Source organism: Lepisma saccharinum, chromosome 23 (assembly GCF_977018435.1).
Source record: "Lepisma saccharinum chromosome 23, izLepSacc3.1, whole genome shotgun sequence".
Taxonomy (NCBI): Eukaryota; Metazoa; Arthropoda; class Insecta; order Zygentoma; family Lepismatidae; genus Lepisma; species Lepisma saccharinum.
This window is the reverse complement of record NC_139251.1, coordinates 64,267,768-64,284,442: the sequence shown is the minus strand read 5'-3', so window position 1 is coordinate 64,284,442 and position 16,675 is coordinate 64,267,768. Positions and strand designations below refer to the sequence as shown.

General features: G+C 36.5%; 1 protein-coding gene across 2 annotated transcripts in view; it reads left to right on the top strand.

The window, feature by feature from the left end:
- The window catches only part of Grip128 (gamma-tubulin complex component 5), a 131,034-nt gene that overhangs the window by 102,066 nt on the left and 12,293 nt on the right, over positions 1-16,675 (top strand). Inside the window, exon 18 of one of the 2 annotated variants that reach the window (XM_083144628.1) lies at positions 8,343-8,508. In XM_083144628.1, coding sequence (XP_083000754.1) covers positions 8,343-8,508 — 166 coding nt within the window. Of the gene's footprint in view, positions 1-1,228; positions 2,360-8,342; positions 8,509-16,675 lie in introns of those variants that run through there. The other variant, XM_083144630.1, reaches the window with a different exon arrangement.

Here is a 16,675-nt window from a genome sequence, read left to right as displayed (position 1 = left end):
TTACATATATTTAATTTATGAAATCCCTCAAAAAAATACCTTCACAAAATGTCCAGAACTCAATGCTATAATATGGTGGGTTTATTCAACTTGGTGACGTGATGGGAAGAAATGGATGTCATTTCTGTGATCAGCATTCAAAATACTTCCAGAATCACATATTGATTTGAAAACATCAATTTTTTTTTTTCAAAGTGTCGACTAGTGTAATGTTTCCAGTAAGAAAGTAAAATAGTTATACTATACAGTGTGATCATTAGAGGCACATATTTTTGGTAAATAAAAAAGCAAAAAATTTTGGTACAAAAACAGTTAATTTCTGTTTCAAAAGTGGTAAATTAAATTATATTTTGGTATTATAGCATTGAAAAATCAGATCAAAAGCAGTGTATAAAATAACATTTTTGGTTTTAAAATTTTGAATATAATACTACATTTGATTTAAAAACTGCAGTTATTACACAAAATAAACATATCCCTTCTAATAACACATTGATGTAGTTACCAAGAGTATTAAGTTTATTCCTGTATAAAGGGGTCAATTTTTGCTTCTCAAATATTTACAGCAGAGTTAATCAATTTTCCGTGAAATGCATAACTCACAAGATAATTCAAACTTCAGAAAGTGTCGTTTCTGTAAATAAACTCTAAATTTCGTGCGAGTCAGTTTCGCATTTTACAGTTCATTTCTCATCATTTTGTGACAAAACGGTAAGAAAATGCACCTCACACCTTTTAGAAACATGAAAAATGAAAATTACAGCATGTTAGTTCACATTTTGTGTTTTTGTCAAAAAAGAAATATGCATGGGGGGTAAAGGCGGTCAGGGGCGTGATGCTGATCACATCACCCCCACTCACAACCGGATCAAGAAAGTGTGGGGCGTTACCCCCACACCCCCTATACGCCTTCATGGCGTGGTGCTATGCACAGGGGAGCACTTTACCTTTCTTATGCCTCTAGTAATCACAGTTAATATCTTCTTTCAAACTTGCTGATGACAACATTACATGTTAATTTCAATTTATTCTTCCATTAGTGTAAAATAACATGTGGACAAGAGATAGAAACACACTGATTTTAATTGCTGAGTTGTTTCAAACATAACTTATTAAGACTTCAGACTGTTTATTCACTTTTTCTCCCACTTTTATCCACTTCTCCCCCACCCCCTTTTCCTACCCTACATGCATTATAGAGAAACTTACACTAAGTACACTTTTCCAGTGGAGGGTCTGTCAGCAGATCTAGTGTGTAGCAGTCCTGATATGGACCCTGAGAAAGGGTTGTCTGCTCTACCATCAGACATGTCTGGCAGTAAAATGTCTAAAATCGCTCGTGCAAAGTGATGAAGTGAAGTGATGAAAACAGTGTTTGAACATTTATGGAATTGTTCCTTGCATTCATATGCAAGCTAGGAAGTTATTTTTCTGTATAATTGTACATACATCAATTTGTACATAATCACAGCTGAACATTGTTACTATGTAATTATGCATTTCTGTTCAGTTGCTTCTTGTGTTCATTTTATGTGATATGGCATTGCATATTCTAATTTTAGATTAAGTATTGCCATAGCTAATTGTATCGTAATGTATTCATTTTGTAATAATATTTAAAGTTACTGTTTTTGAACCATGGTGCATAAAGTTTTCTTAAGTTATCCCAAAATAATTTAAAAGTGTCTGTAAGCTGCTATCTTGATTATAGTTTCATACAATTTTTCAAGTGTAAATTCATACAAAAGTAAAATTGAAGTGTGAAACTTACTTCAGTTTTATTTTTGTATGAATTTTATTTAGTTTAAAAATTCATAATTTCTGTGACAGTGTGTTTTGTGCCGAGAAAGTGCTGGGAGTTAAAAATAAATCTTTGTTTTAATATCCACTTTATGCTCAGATAGGCTAATTGGGATGGGAGGTATGGTTTAAAGAATGATCCAAACCACTTTGCAATGTGCTTCCATTGAGGATCGAACCTGAGACACCTTGATTGCTAGTGTAAATCACTGTACTGTAAGGGAGGCATCCAATGTCAGGTAAATTATTAATAACTTTATGGTAAAAGTGGGATTTTATTTGTGGTTCTGCACTTAATTTAGTTTCATTACCATAAGAAAGCTAAATAGATTCTAATTTTCTCATTGTTTGTTTCTATATCTTAAGCTCCGAAGAATCCTACTTCATTTCTGAAACAAACCTTAGTTCGAAGAATCTGTTTCATAATTTTCATAGCCTTTGCATTGTTCCATACTCCTGCAAAGTAAATAATGTGCATGGTGTCACACCCGTGATAGGCAAAAAAGTGTTCATAAAAAAAGTATGTAGTAATATTTTTTGAAACTAAAAGCATCTAAATTTCGAGTAAGTTACTGAAAATAAAATAAAATTGTTTCAGTAAACCAATATATTTCACAAAGCCTGAGGAAGGTCCAAAAGTCATGTCTCAGAAGTGTCACACCCGTCACAATTACAAAAAATGTATTTTGTGTAGCTGAAAATTAAGATGGGGAGAAATATTCTGAAATAAAATAACTTTCATCAAGGAAATTAACATGAATTGATAGAGTTGCATGCTTGAAGGTGCTGAGAAAATAATTAAATAGTGAATGCAAATTTGTCTGAATGTCACAGTGGAATTGCCCTGAGACAGACTTCTAAAATGAAGACAAGATCAGTACTTGGTAGCTGAGGCTCTGTCCTGTTTCAGACTTTGGTATGATGGAGAAAAATTTACACAAACAAAATTTACTTTATGTGAGTTCTACAGGCATACCAAGCAGATATCTACCTAATTATACAAGAGTCATATATTTTGTTGATACATGTGTTGTAAATCTAAAAGTGGCAACTCTGTCTGAGAAGAGGTGTAACTAGGGCCCGGGACTTTAAGTTATAACATATTTTTTATTTGGCATCAGATCGAATACTGGGGTGAGATCTTTACATGTGAAAATCAGCCGAAATAGATGAACTTGATAAGGCATATTTTGACATATTTTATCAATTTGCCTTTTTACAACACATTTCTTCAATTTCGTCAAAATAACACATATTTCTGTATAATTTCGTAATTGTCTTGCATATAATCTGTTATTTTATAATTTATTCTTCGTGTAGTGCAACTGATAGTTAATATTATCGATGGCAGGATAAGTGAATTACGAACGAAGAAATTAACACATTCGGGTCTGGCCTCATAATACAGCATTTTTACCTCTGGTCTGCGGTTTTTGGTTGTTTTTAAAAAATCATAGAAAAAATATTTTTAATTTGTTTTTATTTACCACACATTTCTTAAATCTACAAAACTTCCTCTTTTCAGTGAACAAAAATTTGTTAAATTTTCTTTTCATTTTCAGACATTTTTGAATATTTTTTTTTCAGCAATGTTTTGTGAAAAAAAAAAGTACATCATTGTAACAAATGTTAATGTAGAGATATCTTAAGTTCGTAATCTGGAAATTTCAATAATTAACTACATAAACTATCAATACATCTTTTGAATTTTGCATAAGAATACTTGTTATGTGCACATAAAAAATCATTACAAATTACAAAATTCGTCCACATTGACTTTAAGTGCACTGCGGTCTATGCCCATCGTGAGACCCCCAATGTGTTAAAAGCAGTTGCTGTCTTTTCTTACCAACGAGTACAGAAGAATAATATACCCTTCTTTTTATCCTGCTCACAATTGATAGCCTTGCAAACATTATTGAGGGAAAATTTTCTCTTTCATTGTTGTGCGGGCACGAGGTACCTTTTTTGCAAGTTGTGTGAAACCGGGGAAGGATATTTAAAGAGATCTTCAGTATTGCAGTTTTTTGACACAGCGATACATCAAAATCTGTTTGTGTATTGATTGTCTGTAGCGAGCTGCTAATTATGATTTAGTTTGCACAAACGTGTAGATCTGACATAATATTAAATTAAACTTAGTATAATTGCAGTGCTCCTCATGATATTTTGAGTACTTTTCCACTACATTTTTTGGCTAAAGGTATTCTGACTTCATTTATTATCCCAACCCCACCCTAGTCAATCTTCCCAGGAAGATACGGATTTCCCATGTAATGAGAAATTCGAAAGTAATGTTGTGCATATTTTTGACTTTACTGGAAATATTTCTGACATATTTTACAGTTTTATATGACATAAAGTCCTGAGGTCTAGTGATAGCAATATCAAATAATGAGCAGTATTAGTTGAAGCCCATGAACGTGCGTGAAGTGCCAAAAGCTGTCAGTGCAGGTAGTGCTGTTGCGTGTTCATGTTCTTGAAATGAACACCACCTTGTGTACCACCCAAGCCATGTTTAGAAATGCAGAACCGCGATCATGTATCAAAATCCAGATAGTTCATGGCAAAACTTCATGAGAATATCATCTGGCAGTTTCATAATCTGTGAAATCCAGATAGTTCATGGCAAAACTTCGTTGAATATCATCTGGCAGTTTCATAATCTGTGAAATCCAGATAGTTCATGGCAAAACTTCGTGAGAATATCATCTGGCAGTTTCATAATCTGTGAAATCCAGATAGTTCATGGCAAAACTTCGTGAGAATATCATCTGGCAGTTTCATAATCTGTGAAATCCAGATAGTTCATGGCAAAACTTCGTGAGAATATCATCTGGCAGTTTCATAATCTGTGAAATCCAGATAGTTCATGGCAAAACTTCGTGAGAATATCATCTGGCAGTTTCATAATCTGTGAAATCCAGATAGTTCATGGCAAAACTTCGTGAGAATATCATCTGGCAGTTTCATAATCTGTGAAATCCAGATAGTTCATGGCAAAACTTCGTGAGAATATCATCTGGCAGTTTCATAATCTGTGAAATCCAGATAGTTCATGGCAAAACTTCGTGAGAATATCATCTGGCAGTTTCATAATCTGTGAAATCCAGATAGTTCATGGCAAAACTTCGTGAGAATATCATCTGGCAGTTTCATAATCTGTGAAATCCAGATAGTTCATGGCAAAACTTCGTGAGAATATCATCTGGCAGTTTCATAATCTGTGAAATCCAGATAGTTCATGGCAAAACTTCGTGAGAATATCATCTGGCAGTTTCATAATCTGTGAAATCCAGATAGTTCATGGCAAAACTTCATGAGAATATCATCTGGCAGTTTCATAATCTGTGAAATCCAGATAGTTCATGGCAAAACTTCGTGAGAATATCATCTGGCAGTTTCATAATCTGTGAAATCCAGATAGTTCATGGCAAAACTTCGTGAGAATATCATCTGGCAGTTTCATAATCTGTGAAATCCAGATAGTTCATGGCAAAACTTCGTGAGAATATCATCTGGCAGTTTCATAATCTGTGAAATCCAGATAGTTCGTGGCAAAACTTCATGAGAATATCATCTGGCAGTTTCATAATCTGTGAAATCCAGATAGTTCGTGGCAAAACTTCGTGAGAATATCATTTGGCAGTTTCATAATCTGTGAAATCCAGATAGTTCATGGCAAAACTTCGTGAGAATATCATCTGGCAGTTTCATAATCTGTGAAATCCAGATAGTTCATGGCAAAACTTTGTGAGAATATCATCTGGCAGTTTCATAATCTGTGAAATCCAGATAGTTCATGGCAAAACTTCGTGAGAATATCATCTGGCAGTTTCATAATCTGTGAAATCCAGATGGTTCATGTCAAAACTTCGTGAGAATATCATCTGGCAGTTTCATAATCTATGAAATCCAGATAGTTCATGGCAAAACTTCGTGAGAATATCATCTGGCAGTTTCATAATCTGTGAAATCCATATAGTTCATGGCAAAACTTCGTGAGAATATCATCTGGCAGTTTCATTATCTGTGAAATCCAGATAGTTCATGGCAAAACTTCGTGAGAATATCATCTGGCAGTTTCATAATCTGTGAAACAAATTATATTGGAACAAACAAACACACACACACACAAATACATCCATTTTTATATATATAGTAGATTACTTAAAATTATGAATTATATATTTCATACACACAGAGTGATCCATTTGAGATGTCAGAAAACAAAATGTATATACATGAGATTAAGGTACGTATCTCTGAGCAGTTTGTTGTAATATAAGCAGAAACGATGTAAGTTTTGAGTAAGTGGAGGTTTACAGACTTCAGCTGCGTTCATGCTGGTCACGTCGCAATGTATCATGTGGTATGTGAAATTTTCGAGTGTAACACATCATGTTGAGTGCTAATGTGCTGGGACATAAAACTTGGGACACTCCCACACATATATGTATTATTAACAGGCAATAAATTCAAATATTTTCTTGTATGTAAGGGTTTACTTTTGAAACATTGCAAACAGATCACCCTGTATAATTTCATTTCAGTCAGTAATTTTGTGTTCATTATTATAAGGGGGTTGCCTGGAAAAATGCCTACAGACATCCATGTCCACAAGATCCCTAATAAATAGAGCCACATATGGTGAATAAAAGATTAAGATTTCAGTACAAAAAGTGGGCATATTTCGGGATCAAAAGCGGTATATATGAATGGCATTTTGTTGTTAAAATGGTGAATAAATACCTAAATTTTATTTAAAAACTATACTTATTACACAAAATTAACATTTCACTTCTAATAGCAATTTATATAACAGTTGGGCTGAAAAGTTCGTAGGCTAACATAGTAAAAAATATTTTTTTGACAAAATTCGATTTTATTATTCAATATAGTTGCCTTTGAGGGCGATACAATGATTATAGCGGTCATACAATTTTTCGATGCCATTTTTATAGTACGATTTCTCTTTAGCCTCAAAATAGGCCTCAGTTTCGGCGATTACCTCTTCATCAGTGCTAAATTTCTTTCCAGCGAGCATTCTTTTAAGGTCTGCAAACAGGAAAAAGTCACTGGGGGCCAGATGTGGAGAATATGGTGGATGGGGAAGCAATTCGTAGTCTAATTCATATAATTTTGCCATCGTTTTCATTGATTTGTGACACGGTGCATTGTCTTAATGAAACAGCACTTTTTTCTTCTTCAAATGGGGCCATTTTTTCGTGATTTCATCCTTTAAACGCTCCAACAACGCTATGTAATAATCGCTGTTGATGGTCTGGCCCTTTTTGAGGTAATCGATGAATATAATACCATGCGCATCCCAGAATACTGATGCCATAACCTTGGCAGCCGACTGTTGCGTCTTTCCACGCTTTGGATTCGGTTCATCACGTGCAGTCCACTCGGCTGACTGTCGATTGGACCCTGGAGTGTTGTTATGGAGCCATGTTTCATCCATTGTAATATATCGACGGAAAAATTTGTGTTTATTACGGTTGAATATCGCTAAACATTGCTCCGAATCATCAAAACGTTGTTGCTTTTGATCGATTGTGAGCACGCGCGGCACCCATTTTGCACACAGCTTTCGCATGTTCAAATATTCATGCACAATATGTCCAACACGTTCCTTTGATATTTTTAAAGTCTCAGCTATCTCGATCAACTTCACTTTACGATCATTTAAAATTATTTTGTGGACTTGTTTGATGTTTTCGTCGGTAACAGCCTCTTTGGGGCATCCACTGCGTGCATCGTCTTCGATGCTCATTTCGCCTCGTTTAAATTTAGCAAACCACTTCTCAACTGTTGATTTTCCTGGTGCAGAGTCCGAATAATGTTTATCAAGCCAAGCCTTGGCTTCAACAGTATTTTTTTTTTTTTGCCAAAAAGCAATGCTTTATTAACACACAAAATTCTTTTTTATCCATTTTTTTCACAATAACAAAAGCTGCTTCACTCACGAACTAATTATCCGGCAGCTGTGAAATTTATACACGTATCTTTTGAAGGTTAGTACTAAGTAAAAATCACATGGATTTAATTCTAGTAACGCCATCTATGAGTCAGCCTATGAACTTTTCAGCCCAACTGTTAGTTATCAGAATATTAAGTTTATTCCTGTGTAAAGGAATCAGTTTTGCATCTCAAATCTTTACGGCAGAATTATTAAATTTTCTGTGATTTGCATAACTCTCAAGATAATTCAGACCTCGGATGGTGTCTCATTGGTAAAAAACTCTAAATTTCATGTTTAAGAATTTGTTTTGCATATTGCAGTTCATTTCGTGACAAAACGGATCAAAATGCACCTCTCATCTTTTAAACATGAAAAATTAACACTACAGTGTGTTATTTCACATTTAGTGTTTTCATCAAAAACAAAATATGCTTGTGATCTGACACAATTGCCAATTAAATACTTCTGAATAGTAAGCCCTATGTGAGTAATATTGATGTGCTTTACTTTCTACCTAAGAATCATAGTGAAAAGGCATAGTTATAATAATAATAATCTGTATTAACTTTTCCAGATCCACCATTCCATATCCATAGTTCCGAGCCTGTATCCTCTTCCTTGCATCAGCTTGCCTTGGATGACTCGCAGGTTTTCTATAATGAGTTATCTTGGCAATCCGGTCCCCCATCCATGTGCCTCATTACTTCTGTGGAAGATCCTTATTGCGTTTCTCCTACCAGGTAGGCTCTTAATCACCAGTGCTAATTTAGATACTATTACAGAGTGTCTACTAGGCAAGAAAAAGTAAAGAAATCAAGAAGTAAAAAAAAGTCAAGAAATTATTTGGTGTAGGAATTAATTCGTGCGCCTGGACAAGAGATGGCGTAACGAGCGTATCGTCCCACAGTTCCATGTAGCCACACATGCGTTGAAAACTCCTGTCAGCGCGCATCGTTCGTAGTATAGGGCAGTTGATTGACGCGTCAACAATAGCATTTTGTAGTCAACTGAACATGGCGCAGTTCGTGCCAGATAAAGTGTTTTTGCGGGGTGTTCTGCTTCATTACTTTAACATGCAGAAAAGTGCTACCGAAAGTCATCGTATTTTGGTGGAAGTGTATGGTGACCATGCGCTAGCTGAGCAAACGTGTCAGAAGTGGTTTGCACGGTTTAGAAGTGGTGATTTCAGCCTGGAAGACCAAGAGCGAGCTGGACAGCCAAAAAAATTTGAAGACGAAGAATTGAGAGCATTGCTCGATCAGGATTCGTGTCAAACACAGGAAGAACTTGCAGAAGCATTAGGCGTTGATCAAACAACAGTTTCCAAATGCCTCAAAGCCATGGGAATGATTCAAAAGATGTCACATTGGGTTCCACATGAATTGAAAGACAGAGATGTTGAAAGACGAAAAACCATTTTCGAATTTCTGCTTCAAAGACAGAAAAGAAAAGGGATTTTGCATCGCATTGTTACTGGCGATGAGAAGTGGATCCATTACGAGAACCCGAAACGAAAAAAGGCCTGGGTGAAGCCAGGTGAACCAGGTCCATCACAACCGAAACGAGATATTCACTGTGCAAAGGTTATGCTGTGCATATGGTGGGATATGAAAGGTGTGGTGTACTATGAGCTGCTGCAACCGGGTGAAACTATTAATGGAGAACGTTATCGACGACAATTAATGCGTTTGAAGCAAGCTCTGGCCAGGAAACGACCAGAATGGGAGAACAGACATGATAAACTTATTTTTCAACATGATAATGCTCGCCCACATGTCGCAAAACCGGTCAAACCCTATTTAGAAAATGTCGGATGGGAAGTTTTACCCCACCCACCGTATTCACCAGACGTTGCTCCTTTGGACTACTACTTATTCGATTGCATGAATAACGATTTGATTGGACAGCGGTTCACTTCTTCAGAAGATATCGAAAAATGGGTCTCTGACTGGATCGCTTCAAAGGATGAGGACTACTTTCGCCACGGAATCCGTAACTTGCCTGACAGATGGGCGAAAGTGGTGGCTCGCGATGGACAATATTTTTCTTAAGGTATTTATGTATTTTGTGTTTGAACTACAGCTTCAATGTGTGCGTAGCAACCGCACGAATTAATTCCTAGACCAAATATATGAGGGTGGATCAAATGAAAACGGAACAGGGGCCACAGAATAAAATCAACAAGGTTTATATCAAACGTAATCTTCAAAGTTACACAAGCACTTGTACCATTGTTTCACCAAGCGGTGAATACCCTGCTCGTAGAACTCCTTTGGCTGAGATCGGAACCAGTTGCGAACATTGCCCATGACTTCATTGTCAGAGTGGAAGCCCTGACCCTTCAATGCCTTTTTCAATTGACCAAAGATCAGGGCTATACAGTGGGTGTTCCAACCCTGCCCACCCAAACGTCACCAACGTGTTCTTTGTAACAGCTGACGTATGCAGCCGTGCATTGTCATGCAGTAAAACCACTCCAGAGGACAACAGGCCGGGCTGTTTGGCTTTGATTGCTGCTCAGATGGTACTGCTGCCCAACTGCCTACGCATATCACGTGCTCACGCTCGACTATCTAGGATGAGTCCATTATGTAATAGGGGTTTCCTTCCTTACCTCCCGCTGTACCTCTACACCGGTTTGTCGCCACACACATGAGTGGCGGCTGGCCAAGTGAAAATGTTTTCATCTAATTTTCAAATTAATATTGACATTTTTAATTTGTTTGTTAAATTAAACTATTTCCCAGCAGAACGCACACGATAATACTCAAATAATACAGCGCTATGCACGTGAAGAGTTTGTTGTAGCATAAAGAAACCAAGGGCAGAAGCCACCAGGTTGTGGAAGGCTTTAGCCGGTTGTCATGGCAACGGTAACTTCACCTAGTGTTGGCCGTGAACGGGTGTCGCTTTGTAGGTGCAGCAGTTCTCTCATCGACAGAAAACATTGCATCCAGTAGTTGTGGCAAAATTGTTGCGTTCTTGCGAGATCTTGTTCCGTGTGTGTCTTTCGCGTTTTCTATTGTGTGTTGTGTTCATGTGTTGAGCTGTGGTGTGTACAATGAACCCAGTAAATGACTTAGTGTGTTATTTGTTACAGACAACATTTTTCAGATGGACGGATAAAGACAAAAAGGACGTTTTAAATTCTTCAAATATCAGTTAAGCGAGAGAACAAAAAGGCAGGGAAATCGTACAACATTAAATTTAAAAGTTCCTGGTTTGTCGACTTTCCTTGGTTGTGTAGTAGTCGATATTTGCAATCATTGTTCTGCTGGCCTTGTTTACTGTTTAGCAACAAATACAATGTGTGGAATAAAGTAAAAAGAAGGGTATAACGATTTTGTCAATATAACGCATTCTCTGCATAAGCACAATGATTCAGTGAAACATTTATAGTGTAAGTTACAATTCAAAGTTCTTGAAAAAAAACAACAGGAATACCATAGCAGGTAGATTTGCAGCCCTGAAAGATACAAGGATCGATTTGATCTACAAAACTTAGGTGAGTCAAGCATGATTCAATTCAACTTACTATTTGTTTTTTCATTGCCTATAAATGTACTTCTTCACCTGTTATTTTAAGCACGAGCCGCTACTGACACACACACACATAAATATAACCCAACACATCCACTGTTATGTTTTAATTTGATCCACCCTGATACTTGTAGTGAAGAATTTTTGCTATCAGAATGACTGACTCATTAATTGATTTAGTTTATTTTACTTCACTTTTCTGCCTCTTTTTGGCTAATAGCAAAGATGAGGATGAATGGTGGTAAGATGGATAAAGGGACAATCACAAATATGTAGGGACGACAACACGGGCTGCACGTCTAGATGCCAGAGCCTTGCTAGTGTGCCTAATGCAGTCCAGGATTCATTAATAGAGAAAACAAGTCAGTAGTGGTATTTACGGTACTATAAACCCACGAAAGTATGAACCCCCCTCCAGCAGATTTGCTTACACTTAAAACTTGCTCAACATGCCCATATGAGCTTTTTGCTCTAGTGTGGAACCCCTGTTTAATCTAAGATTTTTGTAAAAATGCCCTCGGGAATATTTCGGAAAGTATGACCCCCTCAGATTGATGAGGCTACACTTATAAAAGGCACTTCTGAGAGATTGTTGTCCATAATTTTGTTAAAAAAATATGCTTTTTTTGATATTGTATGATATCTTAAGTATAGTAACTGTTATAGTGCCCTAGCATGTATAGATTTCAAAATTTTGCTAATATTGCATTTTTCAGAAAATTCTATTTATAAAAATTAGGCATTTACAGCTTAAATATTGCATATATCAGGAAAATTATAGAGACATAAAATGTAGAGAATCATGTCTAAAATATGCCTACAAAATTTCAAGTCTCTAGTACTGATAGTTTTTGAAAAATCTCAAATCCAAAAAATTATCGATTTTTCAAAAAAACTTCTAAACAGCCTCTAGATTTCAAATATGCAACCCCCATGCACCTATCTTGAAAAATGGGCAAGTTATTCAAGATCTAGAGAACAACAAGAGATTTTTGAAAAATTATAGAGACCAAAAAGTTGCATCTTGCCATGCCCAGGCCAAAGCAACAAACCCCATGTCTCTAGGATTTATAGTTCCAGAGATAATCAAAATTATTGTTAATATTGCATTTTTCAGAAAATTCTATTTATAAAAATCAGAGATTTACAGCTTAAATATTGCATATATCAGGAAAATTATAGAGACATAAAATGTAGAGAATTCCGAGTAGAATATCTATACAAAATTTCAAGTCTCCAGTACTGATAGTTTTTGAAAAAATCTCAAATTCAAAAAATTATCGATTTTTTAACAAAACTTCTAAACAGCCTCTAGATTTCAAATATGCAACCCCCATACCTCTATCTTGAAAAATAGGCAAGTTATTCAAGATCTAGAGAACAGCAAGATATTTTGAAAAATTTATAGAGGGCAAAAAGTTGCATCTCGGCATGCCCATATTAAAGCAACAAGCCCCATGTCTCTAGCATTCATGGTTCCAGAGATAATCAAAATTCAAAAAATTATCGATTTTTTCAAAATTTGAGTATGTTGCTCAGGGGGCTATACTGAGTCACCCCATAAAATATTACTGGCCTAGGATCAAAATTAATGAAAATAGCAAAAATAAAATAATCGATTTTTTCAAAATTTCAGTATGTTGCTCTGGGGGCCATGCAGAGTCACCCCATAAAATATTACTGGCCTAGGATCAAAATTAGTGACAGAATAGAGAAACAAAAATTATAATAGGGCTTGGATATAGCTACCAGCTATTATATTTTTATTTTGAACACAGCACTTAAAACTAAGCCAAGATGCACCCCTACCCCCACCCACCCCCACCCCCACCCACCCCCACACACCTACCCCTACCCCCACCCACCCCCACACACCCACCCCCACCCACACCCACCCACCCACACCCACCCACATCCATACATATTTACTTCCCGGTCCACTTCTATTGCATCATGTTGTAACTATTTAATCAATTAATATTGTACGACATAATGCGATGTGTGGTGTTTTCTGATTGGCTCTGCAAATCTATAAAAGCCAGGGCACAGTGCAGATTCTTCACCATTGCTGGATCGGCAGTGGAACCCACAAGTGGGGGATAGAACCTGAACAGGCTCCACCAAAGTATAGGAGACTTGAAGCATATAATTTGGCGGAATAACCTAAGTAAGGTCATAGAGACAATATACACTGATACAATAAAAGCCAATTTTTGGCAGGGGGGCCAAAGTGGTTCCTAAATACAAAACTCAAGAACTAATTGACATAGAGCTATGCAGTTTTTTTGTCTGCACTGAACTCAACTGATCCAGTATAGAGTTTTGATTTGAATCCCAGGAAATTGTATATAAATACCAAAGCCAAAAATATTAAGTGTATACATACATATATACATACACACACATACAAAGTACAGTGCTGAACCCAACTGATTTTTAATTCAGTATAAAGTTTTGAATTGAAACCCAGGAAATTGTATATAATAAACAACAACAAAAATGCCGAATCAAAAATATTGTAATCAATGCAATAAGAATATATCCAGCCCCAATTGGGCTAAGCATCAAAAGATTTGTAATCCAGACAAATGCAGAACTCCCACAAAAATATGCCCCAAATGCAATAGAAAATACAGCATGCAATACTTCACATATACACATAAAGATACTTGCTCTGCACAATCATCAACACAACCATCCACATCTGGTCTGAAAAGGAAGCACGAAGCAGCTCTTAATGCCAGAGCAGCAAAGCAGCCACGCTATGCACCCATCCGTAGCAGTTTTAACGGCCAATTAAGGGATCATCGGTTTGTATCAGAGCCAAGATGTGGTATTGAGAATTTTTTGAACAGTGTAAATCCTAAAGTGCAGGCAATTCTAAATGCACAAAATGGCTCTTATAAGCTGTCCCTCAAATTGTATACACAATATAAGAAGCCAAACGCTACAAAATTTATACACCCCCACGTAACAGAAACTGTACCTGTATATTCAAATTCAAATTCAGACAAAATAATAAGCAGATTGATGGATCAATTGAATATTAAACACTCTGAATTTGCAGCAAAAGAGTCTGGATGGACCCTATGTGGCTCTCCACACAAGTTATATGTTAATATTTCTGAATTCAACCCATTACAAGGATCTACATATCTGCCATTACCTGCCAATATTAAAAACAGAAGAGCCGTGGTTAATATAGAAAATACCGACCAGAAATGTTTTCTGTGGTGTATATTAGCTGCTTTGTTTCTAGTTTCAAGGCATCCTGAGAGAATAAGTTATTACAAACAGCATGAACATCTTTTTGACGATGCAATGGAGGGTTTGGAATATCCAATGTCTGTTCCGAATATTGATAAATTTGAAAAAAAGGCCAGGCACATCAATGGCAAACAATTATCTATTAATGTATTTACTTGTTCCACTGGCAATTGCCCGATAGCACCTCTCAGAATCAGTACACTTGATGATGAATCTGCTATTCCGATTGATCTGCTCTTAATTGAAGGGGATGGCACATATCATTACACTCTGATACATAATCTTGAAGCTTTGGTGAGAACACAACTAGACAAAACTCATAAAATATTTAAGTTGTGCAGAAGATGTTTAACTGTATTTGATGGTCAAAAAATGATAAAAGGGGTTCGGGAAGAGAATGCAGAAATTGCTAAAAACAAGTTAATTGAGCATCTGAAATACTGTGGCAACCATAAACCTGTTCATATGGTGATGCCTAATCCAAGTGAAAATTGCAAATTCAAAAAGTATGAGGCCTTGTTGGAACACCCAGCATATATTGTCTGGGATTCTGAATCAAATCTCAAATCTCTTGCATCCTGCAATCCAGATCCCGAAGAATCTTCAAGTACACCATACCAGTTACATGAACCTTCCAGCTTTTGTTATGTAGTTATACGGGATGGTGTTGTTATTAAAGAATATTCATACAAGGGACCAAATGCCATCAAAGAATTTGCACATAGAATAGAAAATGAGTGCCGTGACATAGCATCTAACATCTTAATAATATCAAAGCCTATGTTGCCTTTAACAGAGGAACAGATTGAAGATTTCAACAAAGCAGAAAAATGCCCGGTATGTGATTCTGAATTTTCAGATACAAATATCAAGGTACATCACCATTCTCATACAGATGGTCGATATAAACAGGCCCTGTGTAATAGCTGTAATATTCAGATCAAGAGACCAAGATTTATCCCCATATTTTGCCATGGAGCATCCAATTATGATTTCCATCATCTGATCAGGTACGAGGGGTTTGAGAAGCAGAATTTAAATATTTTAGCTGAAAATGATGAGAAATATATATCTATTAGCAAGATAATTAAAGTTGATGGTGTTCCTATTCACATAAGATTTCTTGATTCTTACAGATTTTTATCTGCTAGCCTGGCCACACTGACCACTCAATTATCTGATGATGACTTGAAAATCACACGTGCCTTGTTTCCAGATCAGGACCTGAAATTAATTAGGCGGAAGGGTGTATATCCATACGACCATGTTACAGATTTTTCTAAATTTAATGAGTGTTCCCTGCCACCACAAGAAGCATTTTATAGCAAAATCAGAGGATCTGGAATTACTGATGAAGATTATCACCATGCCAAATTGATGTGGAAAAGTTTAAAATGCAAGACATTTGGTGATTATCACATGGCTTATTTGAAACTTGATGTGACCCTCTTAGCTGATATAATCCAGACATTCAGAAAATCTTCCATGCAAAATTATGGACTGGACCCAGTGTATTTTTTCAGTGCTCCGGGCCTAGCATGGTCTGCAATGTTTTTCAAAACTAAAATGCAATTGGATCTAATCCACGATCAAGAGAAGTATCTGTTTATGGAGGAATGTATAAGAGGAGGGATGGTGCAATGTTCCCAGAGATATGCCAGAGCAAATAACAAGCATATGCCTGATTATGATCCAGCACGGCCATCAAATTATATAATTTATATGGATGCAAACAGCCTCTATGGTCACGCCATGATGCAAAAACTGCCATATGCAGGGCTTGAGTGGGTTGATAATTTCAATATTGAAGATCTTCAGGATTTTGATGACAGTGAACATGGCCTCTTCTTAGAGGCTGGTCTGATATTTCCAGATGATTTGCACAATAAATTTTCTGATCTGCCCCCAATTCCCGAGGTTAGGTGCCCACCTGGTTCTAAACAGAAGAAGCTCATGATGACCCTGGAGCCGAAACAGGGATATGTCATATATTACAAAACCCTCCAGTTCCTGATGAAACATGGTGTTCAAGTAACCAAAGTTGGCAAAGTCTTGAGGTTCAGGCACTCAGAATGGCTGAAACCATACATTGACACAAAC